The 23,412-nt window shown below is 47.1% G+C and overlaps 1 protein-coding gene across 1 annotated transcript; it reads right to left on the minus strand.

Moving 5' to 3' along the window:
• Positions 1 to 19,586: 19,586 nt before the first annotated feature.
• Positions 19,587 to 21,596, minus strand: GADD45G (growth arrest and DNA damage inducible gamma). Its single transcript, XM_030192332.1, has 4 exons — positions 21,446 to 21,596; positions 20,778 to 20,879; positions 20,437 to 20,650; positions 19,587 to 20,255 (listed from the first exon to the last, which is right to left on the minus strand). Exons 1-4 carry the CDS (start codon positions 21,496 to 21,498, stop codon positions 20,145 to 20,147), a joined length of 480 nt encoding a protein of 159 aa, XP_030048192.1. The 5' UTR covers positions 21,499 to 21,596; the 3' UTR covers positions 19,587 to 20,144.
• Positions 21,597 to 23,412: the final 1,816 nt, after the last annotated feature.

Genomic DNA, 23,412 nt, shown 5'->3' on the forward strand with positions numbered 1-23,412 from the left:
CAGGCTCCAGGTATACACAGAGGTGTGAGATGAAGCTAAACAGTGCCACTAGGAACACAAGACAGTGATAGAAACAGCAGTCAGTGTACCATACAATTTTTCTTGGATTCAGAAGAAACAGGCAGGAGGTTTCAGGAAAAGCTAAAAATAGATCACTTGAGAATTCTAGAGTACCAATTACTGCTGTTTATCTTAAATTAAAAAAAAGTTATGCCCTGTGTATATTGCACAGTATTTCAAAAGTATCTTGTGTCAATTGCAGATGTAATAGTTAATTTTTTTATGTTTCTTTTTTAAGCAACTGCTCTTTAATTTCCCCACAGCCCTGGCAACAGCCATGTTGGAAGAGATTTACCTTGCAGTGGCTAAATCTGATTCATTCTTATATTTTCAAAGGATTTCGCATGTGCATGAACCAACCAGATACTGTTCTACGGATATAAAATGTGACACTGTTCCGAGAAATGAGGGGTAAGCCAGAGATCTATTGGGCTTATCTAGGGGCCCTTTTACTAAGCCGTGTAAGCGTCTACGCGTGCTAAAATGGAGTTGCCACCCAACTACCGAGTAGCTCATACAATAATTTTATTTTTGACACGCGTCCAATACGTACGTCTGAAAAGTATTTGTTATTTTTGGGCGTGCGTAATGGATGCACGCCAAGTGACATTCGACGCGCATAGGTCATTACCGCCCGGATTCTTTACCACTAGGTCAATGGCTGGCGGTAAGGTCTCAGACCCAAAAATGGACGTGCGGCAATTCTAATTTTGCCGTACGTCCATTTTGGGGGGGAAAAAGGCTTTGTTTACAGGCATGCTAAAAAATGGATCGGCACACACCCAAAACCGGGCCTACACTACCACAAAAGAAGCCAAAACAGCAAAGATGACTAACAAAAACAAAAAAATAAAAAATATAAAAATAATAAAATATAGATATTTAAAAATATAGATATATAAAAAAGACGACACTTTTTTAATATAAAAATTGAAAAATATATACTTTATTAGCCATAGAAAAGTAGGGAGAAAGGGACTCGACACAGCTGTGTTTCAGCCGTTCAGGCCTGCATCAGGAGTCTTCTCACCATGTGATGGTTGCTTATTCTATACAAATATCAAAGAAATTTATGTATCTCTTTTCAATTATTGTAGTGCTAAAATACACTCAAAATAATATGGAGCGGAGAAACTCAGAGCAGCGGTTCATACCTACACTCCCGCAAGCCATTTTTCAGCACGCTTTGGTAAAAGGATCCCCTAGTTCACCCTATGCTTAACAGGTCTTATCTACCATTATCTTCTATGGTTTTCCGGACATGGCTGTAGCCAATGGACCAGGAAAACTACACAAGAGCACTTCCAATGGGCATTTAATGTTGAAGTGCCCCTCTTCACAAATGATGTGGATTGACAATTTAGAAGTTATTATTGGCCAGCCAGATACTGCCCGCTATTAACTGACAGTAGCAGCTAAAAACTGATTTTGAACAAGTTGAAAACTGCATGCTGTAAGAATTGTACAAAGGCATATTTCACCGAGTGGGTAGGTAGGGTGAGTGAGTGACAGTCTGTGTAGATAGTTGTTGGAAGATTTTAAATGTAAAGGGGTACAGAAGTGTGGAGCAGGATGTGAGGGAATGTAGCTTGCAGTGGCGTAGCCAAGGGTGGGCCCAGGTGGGCCCAGGCCCACTCAGTAGCAGCACACCTATGATGTGGCTGACAGGGATCCCAAGCCCCACCAGCCGAAAACTCTCAACAACTGCATACCTTGTAAATAGCAGATCGTCACCTGCAGCGATGAGCAACTGATTCATGCTGTGGGGCCAACATTAGCAGTATGTACTAGTTGCTGCTCACTGCCAATGAAAATCTACTATTTAAAAGGTATGCGGGGGGGGGGGGGGGGATGTTTGAGAGACCACATGGCATGCAGGCGAGAGAGGATGAGACCATATCACTTGTGGGACAAGGCGGAGTTCTGCCCACCCATCTTGGGCCCAGGCCCACCCAAAATTGGGTGTCTGGCTACGCCCCTGGTAGTTTGTGTGAAGGTGGGGGTGGGGATTATGAGTGGTTTACTTTGGTGTGTTTGCAAGTGCACTTGAGGTATGCAGTGTGGCAATGTTCTATAGTAGATTAGAAACTGGTTAGTGGATAAAAAAAACAGAGGGAAGGGTTAAATGACCATTTTTCTCAGTGAAAGAGGATGAATAGTGGAGTACTGCAGGGATCTTACTGGGAATGGTGCTATTTAACATATTTATAAATTATCTGGAAATCGGAATGACAAGTGAGGTGAATTAAATTTGCAGATGATACAAAACTATTCAAAGTTGTTAAAACACATGCAAACTCTGAAAAATTACAGGAAGACATTAGGAAGTTGGAAGACTGAGCATCCAAATGGCAGATGAAATTTAATATGGACAAATGCAAAGCCCTGAATAGAACGGGTAACAGTTAATTCAGGGGCTCCCAAATTTTTCGGTTCACGGAACTCCCCCCCACCCCCGACCACATGGGTCTCCGCGGCACCTTCACCCTCACATGGGTCTCTGCACCCTCCCCCCCCCCCCGACCACATGGGTCTCTGCACTCCCCTCATAGGACTCCCTTTTCCCTGCAGCCCCCTCCTCTCACAACAGCACACCGCTGCCTTCCTTCTCCTTCCGCCACTGCAATGCTTGCAGCTTACATTTTCGGGCCATCCTCAATTCACACAAGCACTCTGGGGCCTCCCCAGTCTGCCACATCTGGCACTGTCTGATGCAACTTCCTGTTGCAAGGGCCGGACGCGGCAAAGGGAAGTCCCCGCATTGCCTGTGTGAATTGCGGACTGCCCGAAAATGTAAGCTGCAAGCACTGCAGCAGCGGCGGGGGAGGAAGCAGGAAGCGGCAGATGCTGGACCTGCGGGAGGAGAATGTAGGGAGTGATGGGCCACAACACCCGTGAGAGTTTGCTGCAGTGCACCAGGATGCCACAGTTTGGAAACTGCTGATTCATCGATTTTTTTTTTCCTCTTTCAAATGTACAAAGACTATGAGACATGCAATGAAGTTACATGGTAATACTTTTAAAACGAATTGGAGGAAATATTTTTTTTACTCAATGAATAGTTAAGCTCTGAAGCTCATTGGTACAAGATGTGCTATTGAGATTGACATGAAGGAAGCCACTGCTTGCTCTGGGATAAGTAGCATTGAATCTTGCCGATTTCCTGAAAATCTGACTGGCTGGGGTTCCCCCCGGAAAGGTTTGAGAACTGCTGTTCCACAGACTATAGAGATAGCAGGGGAACCCACTCCTTACCTACATTTTGAGTCCTTAGGAGCAGGGGGAAGAATGATCTTCAAGGCCAAAACCATTTTGGGAAAAGTAAGAGTAGACACAGGGCTCTTGTCTCTTGGAGTCTTCTTCTCAGTTCTCCTCTTCTCCATGAATCAAAGCTCTAGTTTTCCAAATTCCAAAAGGTGTAGTTCATCTGCTTATTTGGGGGTAAGAGATAGGGAGGTTATATTAATGTTTGGGGAGGAGGCCAATTCAGTACCAGCACTGAATCAACTGGGGGTGCATATCCCCCTAAACTATGCCTATGACTCTTCTTCTCAGTCTTCTTGGGAATCCTTCAGCAGAACCTCTCAACTTCCCCTTTCTCTCCTTTGGGGATCTAAAACACTCCACACTCTCACAACTGTTGAGTTTCCTGAACCCAGGGTTCTTCTATGTAAGCAATCTCCCAAAATGTGATTTTCTAAGTGCCGAGGCTTCCTTGATACAAACTCTTGCTGGTCATTTTCTCCCCATGATTCTTCACTAATCATAGATCCATCTACTTCTGGCTATAAATCATCTCTTCAACTCTCCTCCTGCCAGGTTTATGCCTTCAGCCCCCAAATCCCTTAAAGCTGCCAGGCCTCTCCCTCAGTTTCCCCAGTTTTTCATAGGCTCCATGCAGTTTCTCGTCTTTTCTCAGATAAGAAGCTAGACGGACATTTCAAATCCTCTTCTGTGCTTGGGCCTAAATCAGCACTCTGGACCTCAGTGGCTCAGAAGCTCAGTACCCACATAGTTTGGCAGAAAGGAGACAAAAGACATTTCCCTCAAAATCTTCCCCATTTCTAATTTGGGAACCAGCTAGAAAATTCTTCAGCCCCTTTCTATTATATATCTGAGAGGGGCCAGGGATGCCCATGCATATTAATTAATATATAATCCATTGCTATGAAAAAGCATGCTCAGGCTTCTTCCTTAAATACTAGGGAAGTGATTTCCAAACTTTTTATTATGGCAGAACGCTAAAATATTTTTTCATACACCGAGGAACCCTCAATGTATGTAAACACATATATGTTCATACAAACAGGTTCTATAATCTCATTTCTTGAGTTTGAGGGACCCAGTTTGGGAATCATTATACTAGGGTGTCTCATAACCATGGGGGTAACACTTTGAATCTTGCTGCACAGAGGGTACAGACCTCCTTTCTTGGAGGGGCTCAGTGTGAAAGGAGATTGTGCCTTACTATGCTATTTCTGTAAGTCTGCCCTGTTTTACAAGGCTTGTGGTGTTTGCAAGGCATTGATCTCATAGGAATAGGTGAGCCAGCCTGCTTTCAAAGCATCTAGGCAGTCTGGCAGAAGCCGGAAAGCCAGCACTTGGCCACCTGTTACTTCTGACCCAGGATCAGGCGCTGCCCTCATGCATCCTCCCGCTGCCCGCCAAACATTTGCTGGAAGCTGTGCTGTGCCAAAGCTTTCCCATTCTCAGAAATGCTTACAGCCCTTAGCAGAAGTACAAATGTGAAAACAATCTGATTAGGAGAACATCTTTTGGTTTTTTTGTTTCTAAGTCTCGGCCACTTCCTGCCTATGGAATCATTTCCTGCTCCCACAAACATTCTCCTAGTGCTGATCCGAGTATATATTTTTTTTTTATCAGGCTTTGCAATTGCTCGTGCAGCAGGAATGCACTGTTTAGAATTTTCTGCACTCCTCCTTTGACACATGACAGCAGCTGATAATCACAGACCATTTTCATTAGAGGCCCAGGGTGCCTTGCTTGTGCTGCATTCTTCAAATGTTCCTTCTCAGAATGTTCTTTTCGGTAAGGCAGTTTGTTTATAATGGGTCACAGGATGAGATGGCACTGTGTGCTAATGCGATACTTTACTAGGCACGCACCGAGACTTGGATTGTAACAGAGAAAGAATACATGAGCAGGCTGGGATGTGCGGCTGGCTCCCAGTGTCTGCTCTGTGTTTGTAGGAGGTAAAATGGGCTCAGTTCCTTCTCTGCTTTCTTCTCTTTCTTATTATGTGCTGTGGGAGTGTTGGCTGGTAATATATATGTGTAAGGCTCCTGTACTGGGGTCTGACTCGGTTAGAGCCTCACACGAAGGCAGTTTCCGTTGGACCCTTACTCACTTGGTGCTCAGTGCCTCCACCTGGGAAAAAAAGTGTTACTGGGTGGGATTACTCTCTTCTTCCCCCCAGGAAACCAAAAGAGATACAAATCCAAAAGGGAAATTGCTGAGAACAAGGCTGGCCATCGAATCCCACAGGTCAGACTGGGGTGGGTGCTCCGGCTCTGAGGTGGTGCTCTGCAGGTTCAGGAGACACTTACACTCTTTCAAGTCCACAGATCACATTGGAGTCAGCAGTTTATGAAAAAGCTCAAACTGTTTATTCTTCAACTCTGCAAAAGCAGAAATATCAAACCATATCAACTCTCCAACATTGAATGCAAGTCTATTAAAAACTCAGAGGCAGATGCACTAAACCTTAATGAGCCTTTAACGACCCTCCAATGAGGAAATTTTGATCCGATGCATGCATCAAAGGGCTTTTACCGAGGAAGCTAGCAGCTAACGAAAACGGAATGCAGATGAGCAATTTGTGTACAAACCCCATTGAAACGAGATGCACTAACCTTTTCCGATTGCCTTTACGCAGGAAAAAGGCAGGAAATCTAACGAGAGGTCTGTTACCTCTCGTTAGGACAGCTCTGTGCCAGGAAAAATCGTAAAGTGAAAAAACAAACAAACTGTGAGCCAATTCCAGCGCATTAGCAGAGCTAAAAGCGCTGTGATTGGTCAAAAGGACGTAGCATTACATATGTCCAAAAGAGCTGTGTTTAAGCTTAAAGAAAACGTGTCATAAACCACATCAATGTAGTGTTTGCGTATCCAGAGCATGTTTGAGCCTTACCCAACAAAAATCAAAAAAAGAATCGGGAGGGGGCAAAGGCGCTCGTGAGGAGCGTCCTGTATAGCCGTCCTTGCCCCCCCCTGCCCGAGGTCGCCGTTCCCCCCCCCCCCCCCCGCTTCCCCCTGCATTATAAATTAAAAAGCAAAACACCTTTAGCAGCCCCGGCCCCCTCCCTTCCTCACTATTCTGTCTCCCCTCAGCTCCGCCTCCCGACATCCTCCGCCCTGTGCCCCGCCCCCTCTTGGGGTCGTCGCCGCCATTCCCCCCCTCCACCGGGCCCCCCTCCCTCTTACCGGGCCCGTGCAGTGCTTCTCTCCTCTGTCCGAAGGCGCTGCACGGGCAAGAAGAAAAGCTGCCTGTCTTTGCCAAGCTTCGGTCGCGCGTCTCTCTCCTCTTGGGCCCGCCCCCGTCTGACGTCAGTAACCTACGTAGGGGGGGACAGGGGGGACAAAATTCCCGGGGCCCGGGCCTCCAAGGGGGTCCAGCGCCGCAGTCCCACCCGCCACCACCACCGGGCCCCTTCCACCCAAACCCACACCAGCAGAAGTGCTGTCTTCTGTTCTGACTCCGGCATGCGCGGCCCACACAGACGCACTCCTCTCAGCTGATCTTTGCTGTACTCTGCAGGGCTTCTGTGCGTCTGTGCATCTGACGTGCAGGACGTCAGACGCATAGAAGCCCTGCAGAGTACAGCGAAGATCAGCTGAGAGGAGCACGTCTGTGTGGACCGCGCATGCCGGAGTCAGAAGGCAGCACTTCTGCTGGCGGAGGTTTGGGTGGAAGGTGCCCAGCCTGGTGGCAGAGGCAGGTGGGACTGTGGTGCCGGGCCCCCCTCAGGGGAGGGGGCGACGACAACCTGGGGGTGGCAGTGGGGGCAGGGCCCAGGGGACGGGGATGGGGGCCCGGGGGCGGCCTTGTCCCGGGCCCGGCCCAGTCTCTCGGCGGCCCTGCCTCCAGGTCAGTGGCAAGGGACCATCAGGTCACCAAAGACCCCCTAAAGGGCATAACCTTAACTTTATCTCCTTCTCCCTTGTCACTGTTCAGTACCAGGGCACTATCACACTGCATTTTATTCCCCTTGGGCTGGGCTTCCTCCCACCCAGGGACCTCCCAGTCACTTCCCCGCCCCCACCAATGACTCTCCACGGGGGCTTTCTCTCCTAGTAATCCCCAACCTAACAGGGGATTATAGATAGACAGACAGACAAACAGACAGACACACTTTTCTATCAGTGGCCACAGCAGTAATATAGGCACTGGGGGGAGGACCCTGAGGTCCCCCGCTTTGGATTCAGGGCCCCCTCCCCCAAATTTCAGCACCATCTGCAGCTGGTATGGATCCCGAAGCCCCACCAGCAGAAAAGGTCCTCCACTGGTGCTCTGACAGTTGGGAGTACTTTCCATGGGCCTCCGCCGCTGTTGGCATGGCGAACCTCCCATGCATGTATCGGTTTTGTACATGTGTGAAAACTGAGCATACATGGAGGCAGGGGCATAGCCAGACCTCGGCAGGAGGGGGGTCCAGAGCCTGAGGTGGGGGGCACAGTTTAGCCTCGGGAGGGGGGTCCAGAGCCTGAGGTGGGGGGCACAGTTTAGCCCGCCTCCCCCAGCCACTGACCCCCCCCACCACTTTGGACCCCCCACCATCGCCGCCAACCCTCCCCTGTTGCCGCCGCCGCCGGGTACCTTTGCTGGCGGGGGTCCCCAACCCCTGCCAGCTGAAGTCTTCTTCAGCGCCGGTCGACGCTGGCGCCATCGCTGATGATCTGTTTCTGACTCCCGACGTCCTGCGTGCACATCCTGTATGTAGCCCCGTGCAGGACGTGCACGCAGGATGTCAGGAGTCAGAAACAGATCATTAGCGAAGGCACTGGAATCTACTGGCGCTGAAAAAGACTTCTGCTGGTGGGGGTTGGGGACCCCCGCCAGCAAAGGTACCTGGCGGTGGTGAAGGGGGAGGGTCGGCGGCGGTGGGAGGGGGGTCCAAAGTAGAGGGGGCCAGGGCTTAATCTGTGGGGGCCCATGCCCCCATCTAGCTACACCCCTGCATGGAGGGAGTAGCGCAGTGACAGCCTGTAGAAAGAGTCATCAACTGCCAGGCTGCTGGTGGAGGACCTTTTCTGCTGGAGGGGCTTGGGGGATCCCTGACAGCTCAAGTATTTGAGGGTCATGAGCGGTGGAGGGAAGAGTGGAGTGGGGCAAGGTTTTGTGCCCCTCCCCCCTACAATTTGGGCTCAGGCTAAGATCTGGCTACACAACTAGTCCATAGGATATATGCAAGGATATTAGGCCCTCTAATGGGGGTTGAGGTCAAGACTGAAGTTTGCTTAATCTTTAAACCCTTTACCCTCCTCCAACAATTGTGGTGTGATCTAAATCCAAATAATCTTGGTAAGTGGTCTATTTGACAACTGCCCACCATCATCACTACAGGTAAAAGCACAGCCAATGACTCTATGAGTTTGTGTAGTTGTCAGGACCACTTATTTTGCTTTGACTGCAGCTGTTCTTTGGCTCCTTCCAGAAGCTGCCACCCTAGGCCACTGCCTAGTCTAGTTTAATGGCTGGATTGGCCCTGAGTGGCCAGAAGGGGAAGGAACTGTTAAGGATAATAGCTGAAAAAGAGTAAAGTTGCACCTTTCTACCTTGCCACCCTGGATGTGAGCGCCTATAAATGTAATGCAGTCCAGGTCATTTTTTTTTTTGCCATACCTCTGCCTCTTCCAGAATCTTCCTCTGTCCTGGCAGGCAGGGCACTGCAGTTTATTTAAGCTCTGATGCCTACAAGAGGTAATGGGCAACTCTTGTCCAAAAGTTTGTTTTAAGCAAACTCTTGCTGTGTATTCAGGCCAGTATTAAGTGGCAGCCACAGTGATTTGGAGCCAAGATCACTCCCTACCTGGATCTGCTAAGCAATGCTGCTGAATCTGCATGTGCAGGCCATGGACACCTGATTAAACCCGGCTCATCATAGCTCTGCCAATCCTCGATCACCACGCTAGCTTTTTTTAACTTATGGGTTTTTGAGGCCGTTCTAGGACACACACTGATTAGGTGTCTGGGTAAGGGCTGTAAATAACTTGTTCCTGAAAACACCTCCTGGGAGATTATTGAAAACATGGATAGGGGGATGAGGGGAGGGCCTGCCGTTTACACAGCTAGCCATTCGGCCTGCTGACAGGTTGGAAAATTTGCTTAAAGGGTATAGCTACTTGTCCTTGAGTTGCAAAAGATAAGATACCTGAAAATCTAAAACTACTCCAGCTACTGAGGAAATCCTAAAGAATTAATAAATTACAGGCATACCTTAAGCATGACGAGGTCACACAGGAAGGATTCAGGCCTTTGTACTTAATAACAGAATGATCCTGGAAAGTGGCTTTTGAAATGTGTATCCACTGACATTTACTATAACCCTCCCTGTCAAAATCAGGGAGTCATTAGAATATCCTGATTGGCAAGTCCTGTGTTCTGGGATAACATGGCAGCCAGGGACCCTATACCTCTGATACCGCCACCCTCACTGTGGGTGTGGGGGGGGGGGGGGGGGAGGAAGCATGGGGGAGTGGAGAGAGTAGGGTACGGTGAGAGGGGAAGCACAAGGTGACAGGGCTGCATTATGACTTCTGTGGGCCTAGGCACTATTTTCATTGTGGACCCCTCCCTTAATGGCATTTAATATATGTCTGAGTTTTTAATTTGAATTGTATATACTTGATTTGTTTATTTATTGTGTATAAGGCCAAAAGGCAAGGCATGAAAGTAAATAACTTATACTTTATTTTTTATTCTAGCTGGTTTAAAAAATGTCAGATATTTTTGTGGGCCCTAGGCACTGTTTCTATGGTGCCTAATGGATAAGTCTGCCCTGAATGGGGGAGGGTGGACCAAGCTGAGTGGAATAGGGCAATTTGAACAAAGCCCAGGCAGATCAGCCAAGAGTAGAGGGGGGCTGCAGAGGGGGCGGGCTAGATGGCTTGGGACCACAGAACCGGATGGAATTGGGATATCTTCTTGGCATTATGTAGTCTAGCGGGGTCATTCGCCAACCCAGCAATTGTTCATAGTTACCTAATTGATTACCACTGTACGTTGTTGAAAATTGTACTTGTTGCAGCAGAGGGGCCAGTGACCTGAGGTTCACACAAGGAATAGAGCAGAACAACAGCGGGAGGGATAAGGTTGTATGGAGGCTTTGGTGCTGGCTGAAGTCAGTGCCAGTAGGCTTCCTCCAGAAACCCATAGACCCTGTGGAGGACTGTGGGGTCCAGAGAAGGGGAAGAGGAGATCAGCCATGCAGCGGAGGTCCCTAAGCTGCAGAGGTGACCACACTGGTGAACTCTTGTAGCTGGTCATATTGCAGAGGGGATGCCAGATCCTAAAATGTTCTAACAGTGCAGCTTGCCTTGGGTTGTCATGTAGCCACAAATAAAACTGTGGTCTGTAATTCCCAGCAGCATTGCTCCCTTGTGTTATTTAAGGCCAGGAGGTAACGCAAGAAGGGTAAAGAGGATCGAGAGTGGGAGCACTGGCTCTCGGAGAGATGTGGGAGAGACTCCAGCAATATTAGAAAGACATAGCAGCCAGGATTCTTCAGTACTTCTCAGAACTGATACCATTAGGAGAAAGGGTTTTGCCACTACTAAAAGGCAAGGATGCGTGATCTGACTTCCTACACACTTAACCTAGGGGAAATGTTTGATGCTCCTGTGTTTGGTACAGTTGATTGGCCGTACTGCTTTATGACCCATGGTAGAATCTGTTTAGTCTCAAGAAGAATCTGGAAGAGCTGACTTGTAAGAGTACCTTCCTAACTAGCCTTATCAGATGTTGCCAAGACTCATAAGTCACATGTACCATGCCTGTGTGGCTAGATGTGACCACCTGTTTGTGGCCATTCCCCTCGCCCTCCTCCCCACTAAATCCAATAATGTTGGTAACAGTTGACAGAGAACCAAAGAGTTCCCATGAGATTCAGCGGCATAAAATATCACCTATGCAAGTAGGGTTGCCAACTGGATCCAGATTTGCCCGACAGTGTTGATCCATTCCTGGGTTTATCCTATTGCATGCAGGGACTTGTAGTTCTGATTTCCCCATTGCATCCCCTAAGAAAAACAATACTACAAGTCCCTGCATGCAATAGGATAAACCCAGGAATGGATCAACACTGTTGGGCAAATCTGGATCCAGTGGGCAACCTTACCATGTAGCCCCTGGGCGTGGAAGGGCCCTGGTTGTTCCAAATGTAGATTATTGTAATAGTTTGTTTTTGAGTATTAGGAAATGTCAGCTCAGGGCATTGCAAGTTACCCAAAAAGTCGTGGCAAGGGTGTTAGGGGAATCTAGTCGCTATGAGCACATTACACCAGTGCTCAAGCGGCTACATTGGTTACCGTGGAATATCGAATATGCTCAAGCGGCTACATTGGTTACCGTGGAATATCGAATATGATTTAAGATCTTGTACCTGATTTTCAAAGGGTTAACTGATAGGATTTCAACTGTTCTTGCAGCCAAATTATATGTGTACCGGCCAAAGAGATCATTATGATCCATTCATAAAGCTCGTTTAGATGTTCCCACTTATCAGGATGTTCGATTGGAGAAATGCATGTGCAGGGTCACAGTTTTGGAACTAGCTCCCGTTTGTGTATTAGAGAACTACAAGAGGTGGGTGGTTTCAAGAAATCGCTAAAAACATTTCTGTTCCGACAGGCATATAATGGAGACTGATATTCAGCGAGAGAGGATTCTGTGGTGGGGAATCAGTAGTATTTTTAATACATATTAGGGGTGACTTGTACTATTTGTTTTGTTTATTTGGAGTGTATGTATGTGGATTAGTTATTATCTGTTAGTTTTTTGAATTATGTTTATGTTTTTGTACTCCACCTAGATTATGGATAGAACAGAATATAAGTTTTTAAATAAATAAAATACCATGCAGCCCCTGAACTGTGGAAGGGTCCAGTCTAGAATGTGCCTCTAGCACTGTTTCCTCTACAGCGTATGCAATGTAGTTTGCTGGAGAAACTGTACAACTTCTGCAGTGGAGAACCCGGCCCAGACCCAGTGAGAGAAGCAGCAGGAGGTCATACAGCTATCCTGCCATTCCTGCCAGACTCCCTGTGAGCAGGTTCCACAGCAGCGGCACTTCCTGTAGGACTGTTCTTGTAATGGATGTTCTCCTAGGACAAGCAGGATGCGTCAGCCACATATGGGTGATGTCATCTGACAGCCCATTGGACAGAAATGCTCTCCAATAGCTCAGAGAGGTTTTTTTTTTTTTTTTTTTAAATCCCTCTGAGCATGTGCGGTAGGTGCCCCTACCGGGCGAGTCCCCTCACTCCCACTTCCTGCCTCAGTCTAAGTTTTCCGCCCTTCCCAACGGTCGGATTTTTCAGCTCTCCACCAACAAACTATTAACACAAACTTACAACATCGCTAGAACATCAAGATTCAGCGTCTGGGATACAGACACTGATATGAAGGTGCTAAAGCCACATGGAGAAAGTCTGGTCTATACTTCACCTTGCCTGTTTGCTCTATGTGGCCGCACGGCTTAGTGCCCACTTGAACAGGCTGCCTGTCTGCTCTATGGCCGCACGCACCGCGCCCACATGCACAGGCGAGACTCTTTCTCCACAACACTGCCACTACAGGAGGTGATACAAAACCCTGCACCAGCAGCAACTTTTCTCTGCTCCGTAGCCAGCTCATGCCTCAGACACCAACAGGCCCTTCCTTTGGGCACTTGGACAAAATGGACATCAAGGTAAGCCCCCCGCCTTTGCCCCTCATGGCTTTTCACCAAGTACTCAGCAATGGTCCGGCTCTGAGTTGGGGTCACATCAGGGAGGCTTGGCTGTAGCCGGCACCTGCTCACACACTTTATCACCGGGAACCCGGAAACGGTCCTGGGCTGAGCGCAGCACCCATCGGCGGCCTGGGGCCTTACTGAACCCTGAAATGGCCCCAGTCCAAGGACAGCACACATGGGGGTCCTGGCACCTGAGCTGCATCTGGCGCCTGCTCAAAGGCGCGACCAGTGGGAACCCTGAAACGGTCCTGGTCTAAAGAGCAACACAAATAAGGCTCCACCACCATGGAAACCTAGTCCTGCTCCAGGCTCTCGACCACTGGTCGTGCTACTCCCCAATGCCTGTCCACCGCTCATGCCAATGAGGTTCTTTCCATCAGAGCCTACCAAGGTCACCCCCGTTCACCCATTATTGTGCGGGGCTGGGGGGGGGGGGTGGAGGTTAATGGGATGGACTTGAAATCCATTGAGGTCTCCCCTGGGTAAGCTACAATCCCAGAACCTCAGGGTATACAGAACGGGCCTGGAGCCCCATTCCACAGACAGACTGGGCAATAAATTTCCCAGCAAAAGGAAGGGGGCCTAACCCACATCCCCTGCTTGTAAGACGTTCTAAAAAGTGCCCCACACTATATTCCCTGTAAACCTCAGTTTTTCCCTTAACTCTGAGACCAGGGGCCACTTCACCTAATGACTGTAACCAGCCAACAGGCTCCTGAAAGGGCCCGACCCACTGCGTCAACTCCTTGCTAACCCTAAGCCCGTTCCTTTAGGGCCACAGAAACATAGATCCTCTTAGGTTCATCACAACAGGGGCTGCGGGCTATGAGTCTCCCCCCCCCCCCCCCCCACCGGAAAACAAATATAATTAGGATCCACCTGCAAGTACACGGACCTCCTACCATGCAGGGTCAAGGCCAACCCCTATATAATTAGTCTGGTACAGATAGATTATACAGACCAACACATATATATCTACAGTATACCAGCAAATATATTGGAACACCAACTGGAATAGTTCAGACTCAATGACATAAGGGAAATAGGACTTGATATACAGCCTTTCTGAGGTTTTTACAACTACATTCAAAGCGGTTTACATATATTCAGGTACTTATTTTGTATCGGGGGCAATGGAGGGTTAAGTGACTTGCCCAGAGTCACAAGGAGCTGCAGTGGGAATCAAACTCAGTTCCCCAGGATCAAAGTCCACTGCACTAACCACTAGAATACTACATAAAACAAAGCAATGCCAAAGTGGTCTTTGCTCTTGAAACCACATTCTCACAAAATCACTGGCCTAACGCTTATCAGTACCAACAAGACCCTTTATGTTTGAAACGATCCTATCCCACACTAATTTGGCTATTTCTTGGCCCTCAAATAGCAGTTGATTCGCTGACACACTCAGACCAGCTACTTACATGCATAGACAACCCATATTCATGGTACAACCAAGTCAGCACCGCGATCACGAAACAGCACAGCTCCCACATCGTTGGATGCGGATACAATCATCGTGCAGGGTTCCAAATGCCCCAAGGCTTTTTGTGCTATCTCCTAGGCATCTCGCGCATGCTCCATCTGCTCCCATATTGACTAATGAGAGTTCAGGACTACCTCCGGGGGAAAAAAACCCCACTCCAAAATCAACTTTCAACCCTTCAAGCCCAAATCAACTGCATACCACGCCGTCCAGAGCTATGCAGTTCCCTGACCTTCTCCTCCACAGTTCATTACCACCGTCCATCCCGGTGTCGTGAGGTGTCATGGGTATTCCAGTCTAACGGTTCTGGTACTCATCATTGCAGATCACCAGCATTCATCCCAATAAATAAATAAATAAAATTAAGACGAAAAAGAAGAATGACCTATGGTATTCCTGTCCCACAATGCCGCATTCTTCCTGTTCCACTTCTACATGTTGCCTCACAGAAAGCAGACAGAAACAAAAAAAAAGGCAAAGATCTGCCACAGAAATAGCAAATCAAAAGACAAAAAGCAGATCAAAAAAGACAAAAAAATAGAACAGGAGGGTAACAGAAGAAGTGGTTTATTACAAGTTACCAGTCAACATAGCATTGTGAAGTTTGCTGAGTAAGCTTGGGAAACACTTATGTAAGGTGGTTGTATGACTACTTTTAGGGGTTCACTTTGCTTTTTACCCCTATTAGTTTTGTTTACCCCTGATGCAGCCTGAGGGCGAAACGTGGCCACGTCGGGTAACTTGTAATAAACCACTTCTTCTGTTACCCTCCTGTTCTATTTTTTTGTCTTTTTTGATCTGCTTTTTTTCTTTTGATTTGCCACTTCTACATGTTACACTATCAATGTCGGTCGCCCTGATATGAACTTTGTGCCTACACTACCACTAGCGGTCACATAGGAATAAGCATAATAACCTGTTGTATTCCTGTTTCACAATGCCGTGTTATCCCTGTTTCACTTCTACATGTTACACTATCACTGTCGGTCGCTGTGATATGGACCATGCCTACACTACCAATGGCGGTCACCATGATATGGACTATGTACCTACAGTCAGGCTGTTTGTTTTTTTCCACAAGCCGCTGACACTCCAGTGTACTTACTGCACCATGTTTACTGCAAACCTTCATGACCATTTACTGCCAACAAACCTGGTATGACTGACTCCCTTTTTCACTCCCTGCTCCTGCGACCGGACCCTCCTACCACAGCACAAGGACCAAAAACCTACTGGAGCACCTAACCCTCCTTACTCCCCTTGGCTCGGGAGTCACCCATATGTGGCTGACGCATCCTGCTTGTCCTAGGAGAAAACGAAGTTACTTACCTGTAACAGGAGTTCTCCGTGGACAGCAGGATAAGTCAACCACACAACCCACCCACCTCCCCCTAGGAGGATCCGCCCCTTGCTAGGGACTGACTGAAGCAGGAAGTGGGAGTGAGGGGACTCGCCCAGTAGGGGCACCTACTGCACATGCTCAGAGACTTATCCTGCTGTCCACAGAGAACTCCTGTTACAGGTAAGTAACTTCGTTAAATCAGCCTACAGGAAGTGCAGCCCCAGCATTTGGAACCTGCTCATAGGGAGCACAGCATTGACAAAAGGAGGAGTTGAGACAGCAACAAAGGCTAGAAAATGAGAGGGTAGCCTGACAGCAGCAGTACCTTAACAGAGAAACAGCAGCCCATGAATATGTTGAGAGGGTGGAGGAGAAAGAAAAAACCTTGTGTGGGACTGAATGGGGAGGAGGGAAAGAGAGACCCTGGTGGGAGACTGATTAGGGGTAGAGGGAAAAATAGAGAAAGGAATGCCCAGCTAACCTATGCAGATAGAGAGAAAAGGCAGACTCTGAACCAGATAAACTCAGCCATCTTAGCTGAACAAAGCAAAAGCACAAGAGCCAGCCAGAAATATGGTCCAGCCTTGTTCCTCTGGAGTTGTCTGTCTTAATGTGATATGCTTTTTTTTCTCTCTGGCCCCCTTGAATCTTCAGAGGAGAACCCTTCCCCCCACTCCCAAATCATAGGGGCATTACTCCACTGCTCTGTAGGGCTATGGTCAACATGTATAACACATTTATCTTATTGGCTATTACATCACTTTGTATTTATTTCATCACCGGAGGTGGCTAATGCCTCACGGTACTATGTAAGCCACATTGAGCCTGCAAATTGGTGGGAAAATGTGGGGTACAAATGTAACAAATACATAAATTTTTGCTGGGGGACCAGAATCTGAACCACTGGTGAGATGGGTCACTACTCCAATGAGATGTCAACCAGAGGGTGTCTGTACTATGCAAATCAGAAGCCTCACCCCCTTATCTGCACCTCCAACCCTCAGGAAATGTGCTCTGTGTTGTGCAGTGTAGAGGAAAATTAGGTTTTAGAGCTGTGGAAAATATGTACTTTCAGAACTGATTCCTCCTCTGTCACATTCACTAGTGGTCATGAACTAGCCAAGGCAATGCAAAGCATGCAGTAATGACACAGCATTCCTGGTACAACAAGTGTGTCAGTATTAAGTTCTGTAAAATGCCTTCTGCAACTTCGCTATGGATCTCAAAATGTCTGTTCCACCAAATATAATTAACTGTTGCTTTCCCTTTCATTATCCACTTACCCCCACTGATTCCTGTGGATCTGGTGGGAAAATGAATGAGGCAGGGTAGTCACCGAAGCATGGGCAAGCATTTTCGGCTTCTCGCTTTCAGGTTGAGCTGGCCTCAGTTGACTTGTGCCAAAGCTAAAATCCTGGGTTTAGCATTTTCTCCCTAAGTCACTTCTCAAGTAATTGTGTTGTTTGTTAAAGTCTCTGTTTAATCATCCTTGTGAGACACTCTGGGTAGGGCACCATAGCAAAGCTCTTAGTAAGCCGGTGTGTAAACAAATAACAGTATGAGTCTGCTCAGCAGATTTGTTTTCCACTCATTTTCAGGTACTAGAAGAGTGACCACCAATCTCCCCAGAAGTCACTTTGGCACAAAACCTTCGTTGACCAGCACTCCAGGCAGTAGGTGGTCCCTCTCTAATTGTCTGGCCACCTTGTAACAGTGTGTGGGATGATGTGAACAGCCCTTGTGCTCAGTGAACTCAGAGCGACTCAGTTTACTCCTCACAATCCATCCCCGAGCCTGTCTCCCTCTTAACCTGTCTCCCACACACACTGTTCTCCCAACTCGTCATCAGTGACGCTTTCTCTCCCGCACACATTCTCCCTGCAGTTTCGTATCATTCTCTCTCTCTCTCTCTCCTTCTTCGGAAGCCTGCAGTTGGCACCGCTGATCTGTTTACTTTCAGCACCTGCATGGCTCTCTGTGAGTTTGAGATGTGCCCAGACTCTAGGGGGGTTTGGGTAAAGTCACACCGAAAGTAGATTACCGCAGGCAGAAATTAGAATAATTATTGCAGCAGAGACAGCAGCAGGTCTCTAGAGAAGGGGTGGAGAGACAAGGGACAGGGATCCCCACTTAAGGGTCAACTGAAACCACTACTGGCTTTCAAGCCTCATAATTTGAGCAGTGACTTATCTGGAAAGGAACAGAGAGGGTCAAGCATATTCTAATACAGCTGAAGATGAATTGCTTAATTTTGATCTGGATTTGAAACAAAACATCTAAAGCTTTACTTTTTTCTGAAAAAAAGCAGGAGCTCTGAGCTACTGTCCTTGAAAAGATAGGATACGAGTGCACATGTGCTCCAAAATTTATAACTCTGCGGAATCCTCCAAAGTCGTGAATTAGTGTGAATTGAGACCTAAATGACAAGATGGTCTTACTCTTGTTTACCAAAAACATGTTGTGACCAGATTCCCCCTCCCTGTCAGGACCAAATGTGCATGACATTTTTGTTTAACCTTGTGCTGAGAACCCTGGCGTTCAGGTTTCCCAAGGAAATGAAGTTTTCCCAAAGCCATTCCCTCTGCAAACTGTGATGCAAACAGTAACTGAGCCTCCCCTCCTCTGCTGTCAAATGAGCGCAGACATAGAACTGTGAGAACTGCCTAGGGAAAAAAACATATCCTTGTAATCCAAGAATTTGAATTTCTCTGGAGCAGACACAAACCACCCAGACCCCATCAATAGCAAGGAACACATTTAACCAATAACAAATTGGCATTTAAATTTTATTTTACTATACCATTATTCCCCCCCCCCCCACCCCCCGTTTGCTTTAGAACATGAATCTACTCTTTACATTTCCTTATTGTAAAACCCCCATTTTAACAAAAAATTAAGCTTCTAGAAATCAGTATTATTGCTCTTTTGAGTCACTCTGGTAGATTCTATTGTGGCACCATATGGTGGCCAGAGTCCAGCAGCTTAACTAATAAATAAATCCCAATAAATAAATATGCAAGCAAAATTACTATAAGTGCATGCCACTTGCATGAGATACTTTGTTAGACACATAATAGTTTGCAGCTACAGTACAGCTACAAAATCGGCTTGACTTGCATTTAAAAATTTGTAGGTTTCTGTCAGACTTTAAGGCACTTTAAGACCTAATTTTGCTTTTGTCTTATGCAACCGACAAATATTTAAAGTAATTGCAACTGATGGGAAAAGACCAGATTATACTGTACTAAAGTTTTGCATTTTTGCCCCCAGAATTTTTTTTTTTTTAAGGAACTGAGCTTCCCATAAAGAGTTACACAAAGGCCACCTACGGTCTTAGAGGAGCTCATTAAGTATGCAGCTCCTCCGTCTTGCAAGCTGCCACGATCAACAGCTGTCGCAATTATGAAGAAGGTGAAAGGTCAAATTATCGGGCTGAATGGCAGGCAGCTTCTGTGCCACTAACCTCTGCAAGGCACCCACTAAATATTGCATCTCAAAGAGCTGCAATTCTCCCTGGACTTCAGCTACAACAGTACCCCGTCTATAACTACTTGTGCACTGCAGCTTGCAGCAACCAAATGCTGCAACCCTAAGCCTATCACCTTCCATTTGGATTTGTTGCACAGGCAGAAAGCATTGCTCAAAACATATCAGGTCAAACAGCATAACCCCACCAAGTGAAAGCAAGAAACAGTTTTCAGATTTCAAAATATTTATTGTAATATTTCAGTGAAAAAAAAAGCTTCATCAAGTGCAATATAAAGATTTGCAAAGTTATTCCAGCAATCAAGAAAAAAAAAGTCTTATTTCAGTTTGCAAGACAAGTAAATGTTTGGTATTTTGAGTCTACAAAGTCTCTTTAAAGTTCATAAATGCTCTTCCAATTTCTCCAGTCAGCTTGTGTGTGCAGAATAACTCCAAAACAGTTCTGTTTCACTTCCCCACGGTTTCCTCTGCAAACTCTTCTTCCATCTCCTGTCCCAAAAGCACTTTTGCTCTGGAGTCACATCTAGTCGCCCTCACCCAGTCCAAGAGTCCCCTCCTGTCAGCACTCTTTGGCGTGCTGGAAAGCACCACCTCTCTCCTGCCTTGAGCACTCCTTTCCTCGCTCCACAAGAGCCAACAGGCAGCCTGCCAGTCAGAAATCGACTTCAATCCGATCTCGGCCAGCTTTTTTTATTCCAGTCGAGGAGGCCGATGGATCCTCTCCTCTCTGCATACAAGTGCTGCAGCTACACCACAGCAAGATTCAACCTGCTTAGTGCACCCTTCACTAACTCTTTCACTCGGGCAGGGTTAGCGCAGGCACCCAGTCGTTCACGTTGCGGCTTTCTTCACAAAAGAGGCCGAGCTTTTCCAAGGCAGGGTCCTTCCAAGCATCTGCATTAGGATTCTGAGAAAAGAAAAACAAAAAAGAACAGAGTTCATTAGTGCAAGCTCCTGCCAACAAGGATCCTTCAAAGAAAAAAAAAAAGAAAGATGCTATTTACTGAACACTAGCACAGTCTGGGCAGCACGCCAGAGCCCTCCCCCAAGCCACCCTGAAACTGAACTGGTCTGACCCAGATACTCACCGTGATGAGGATGCAGTGCAGGTCCCGGGGCTCGCCAGACTCATCGCTGTTGCCCAGGAGTTGGGCCAGCTTCTGAATGTCATGCAACCTCACGATATTAATGTCATTCTCACAACAGAAGGCTTGGATGAGGGTGAAATGGATCTGCAAAGCAATGTCGCCCTCGTCTTCCTCGTCTGCAGCCAGCACACAGAAAGTGACATTATCTGGATCACTGCACAAAAAAAAAAATAGCAAGAGAAAAAGATCATTAGTATACCACATTCAGTTTTTTTTAGAACTTGCAAATAAAGGCATGCACAGTGGTAGGAGTAGGAGAATCAATGAGAACTGATACTTACATATTCATCACTTTGGCAGACTCATAGACTCCCACGGTCATGCAGTCCTTTCTCTGAGCAGAAACCAGCAGCTCATGCAGGGCTTTACCAGCGCTGTGCATCCTGCAGGCAGAAAGCAGAAAGTTTCAGACCAGGATGTCCCAACCCACAGGTCAAGAACGTCACAAACTACAAAAAGACCTTGCGAAAGCTCCAGTTCTACCGTCAGCTATTGCTAAACTCTGACCGGCATTTGCTATTTACTCCTCCTCCTCCCCCTGCACAGAAGAAAAATAAACTCTATGTATCCTTATGCTGCACAGAAATTCCCTTTTCCCTATTCTCTGCTGCACAGAAATTCCCAACATTTCGATCAGATAGAGCATACTAAGGGAAAACAGCAGCAGCACCCCTCCAATCCAAAATTTCACATCAGGAAGCAGACCCTACATGGTGCTCCAATGATCCCTCAGATTATACCCTAGAAGAAGATCCTGCTGCACAGTGCTCCACCAATACTCCCCCTCAAATTTTTTCACAAGAAGTAAATCCTGCAGCATCGACACTACCCATTTTTTACAGATACTACACGGCACCAAGCGAAATCCACCCGAATGCTTTACTAAACGCAAATCCTGCACGATCCCTTTTAATAACACCTGCAGCAGAAGCCCATCAGTGACATTCACCTTTCAATGCTTTCCACGGTGCTTTCCTGTCCGTGCACTTCTTCTAGAGTCATGATGCTTTGAATAACAGCAAAGTAATCCACAAAAACCAAACAGGCAAAGAACAGCAACGGCTTTAAGATCCACAAACAAATAAATCCGTAAGAGAAGTTCCCGGTGTACTGGGAAACTGCAGCTACAGTACCGGTATTTATACCCGATCGGCTCGCTTCCCCGAGGGGGCGGAACCCGTAGCAGCTGATTGGCCAGGGCTGCAGGGGCGGATCGCTCACTATGATAATGTGACATAAGAACAGTGTGCTGGCTCGTGCCGGAAAGCCACGTGGGGGCGGGAGGGGGAGGGAGGAGGGAGTGCAGGCGATGGGCTGTGAGTTGGGGAGGAGGAGGAGGAGGAGGGGGAATTACAATGCCTGAAGTCTGCTGCCTTTGTTATGGTGTTACCGGGCAGACTGGAGCCTGTAGTTTAATCCAGAAAAAAAAAGACCAGCAAAAGACAAAGTTGCAATTGCTTTCATCATGCTATTGCCAGAATGTTGTAAATCTTGGCACGATAAATCTGTGCAAAGGCGATCATGAGGCAGTCTGCAAGCCCACGCAATGCCCTCTCCTAAATGGAGTAAAGTGCGAGGAAAGTGCTGAAAGAGCTGCCAAAAATCTAGTGGATCAATATGTAATAGCTTTGTAGTAAAAGCAAGTGCAGGGACTCAGTTTAAGAACCATATATGGATTATGACAGATGGAACGTTCTTTTTTTGGAACATGCATCTCCCCCCTCCCCAGTAAAAGTTGAGAATCGCAGAGACATCCAAGCACATTTTCGTGCAGGACGCAAGCTTGCATAAACAATGAGCTTCTGCTCGGAGCAGATTGTGCATGGCACACGCTACTGCTTTGCATTTGTATAGGAGAAAGGAGACAATGGGGGAGATCTGGCGTGTGGCAGTTTGGAGTTAGGACAATTGATCTTTTTTTCTCTTCATAGCAACACTGTCCACCTGCCGCTGGGGTAGGGATTGTTAGAGGGGCTGGGGGCAGGGGAAAGACAAAGGCATCACCCCTTGCAATCTGTTACAGATGAATGTCTCCACTGGCACACGCTTACAAAGTGCACTTTGGAGTTTCAAGCTATTATGTGATTGTGTCCCCCCCCTCCCCCCCCCCCCCAGACTTTGATATTCTTTATGTCGGAGGGGGAGGGGTTAATGCTTTATACACGATCGCTGCTAAAATAATAGAATTGTCATGGAATTACAATTTGAGGAGACATCTGGATTACTTTGGGGAGGGAAAGAGTTGAACTATCTTTGCAAAAAAAAAAAAAAAAACCCAAAACAAACCTGATTGATCGAGCTCTGAAGTGTAGCCCAGACTTTGGCTATTAAGGAGTGCAGGGATTACATTGTATTTTTACTGCACACTGTAAGCTAAAGGCAATGCTCGGAATGAAGTATGATTCACATGCCAGCCATGCAGGCCCGGTAACTTTAACCCGTGATCTTGCTGTAATAGTGTTTAATTCCCAGATTCTCTGCAGTGTTTCTTCGTATCTTACCTAAGGTGCCACAGCAGCAGGATCAGCATAACTGGTCGGCAGCGCCAGCTGCTGGACGAACGAGGTCTCACAAGTCTAAAATTTTCCAGATGAGCTTGGCGCTGTCTTTCAGGACTTCAGTTCAATATGCTTTGCAAAATCTTTCTGTTGCCTGTGTGAAATTCTGGATGAATGTGAGGGTAGGAAATAATAGATGTTAAGGGGGAATGGGATTTGATATACTGCCTTCTGTGGTTACAATCAAAGCAGTTTACCTATGCACAGATACTTGTTTTGTACCTGAGGCAATAGAGGGTTAAATTAAATTGGCCTTGCGTTCTTATGCAGGGGTGTAGCCAGACACCCAATTTTGGGTGGGCCTGGGCCCAAGATGGGTGGGCAGAAGAACCCCACCCAGTCCTACAGGTGATTTGGT

The sequence above is a fragment of the Microcaecilia unicolor genome, chromosome 2, assembly GCF_901765095.1.
Source record: "Microcaecilia unicolor chromosome 2, aMicUni1.1, whole genome shotgun sequence".
Lineage (NCBI taxonomy): Eukaryota > Metazoa > Chordata > Amphibia > Gymnophiona > Siphonopidae > Microcaecilia > Microcaecilia unicolor.

Excerpts from the sequence above, each read along its gene's own strand:
- GADD45G (XM_030192332.1), bottom strand. The coding sequence starts at position 21,498 with ATGACTCTAGAAGAAGTGCACGGACAGGAAAGCACCGTGGAAAGCATT. Across the intron at positions 20,880-21,445 it reads ACCGTGGAAAGCATTGAAAG|GATGCACAGCGCTGGTAAAG; the intron begins GTGAATGTCACT and ends TTCTGCCTGCAG. Across the intron at positions 20,651-20,777 it reads TCTGCCAAAGTGATGAATAT|TGATCCAGATAATGTCACTT; the intron begins GTAAGTATCAGT and ends TTTTTTGTGCAG.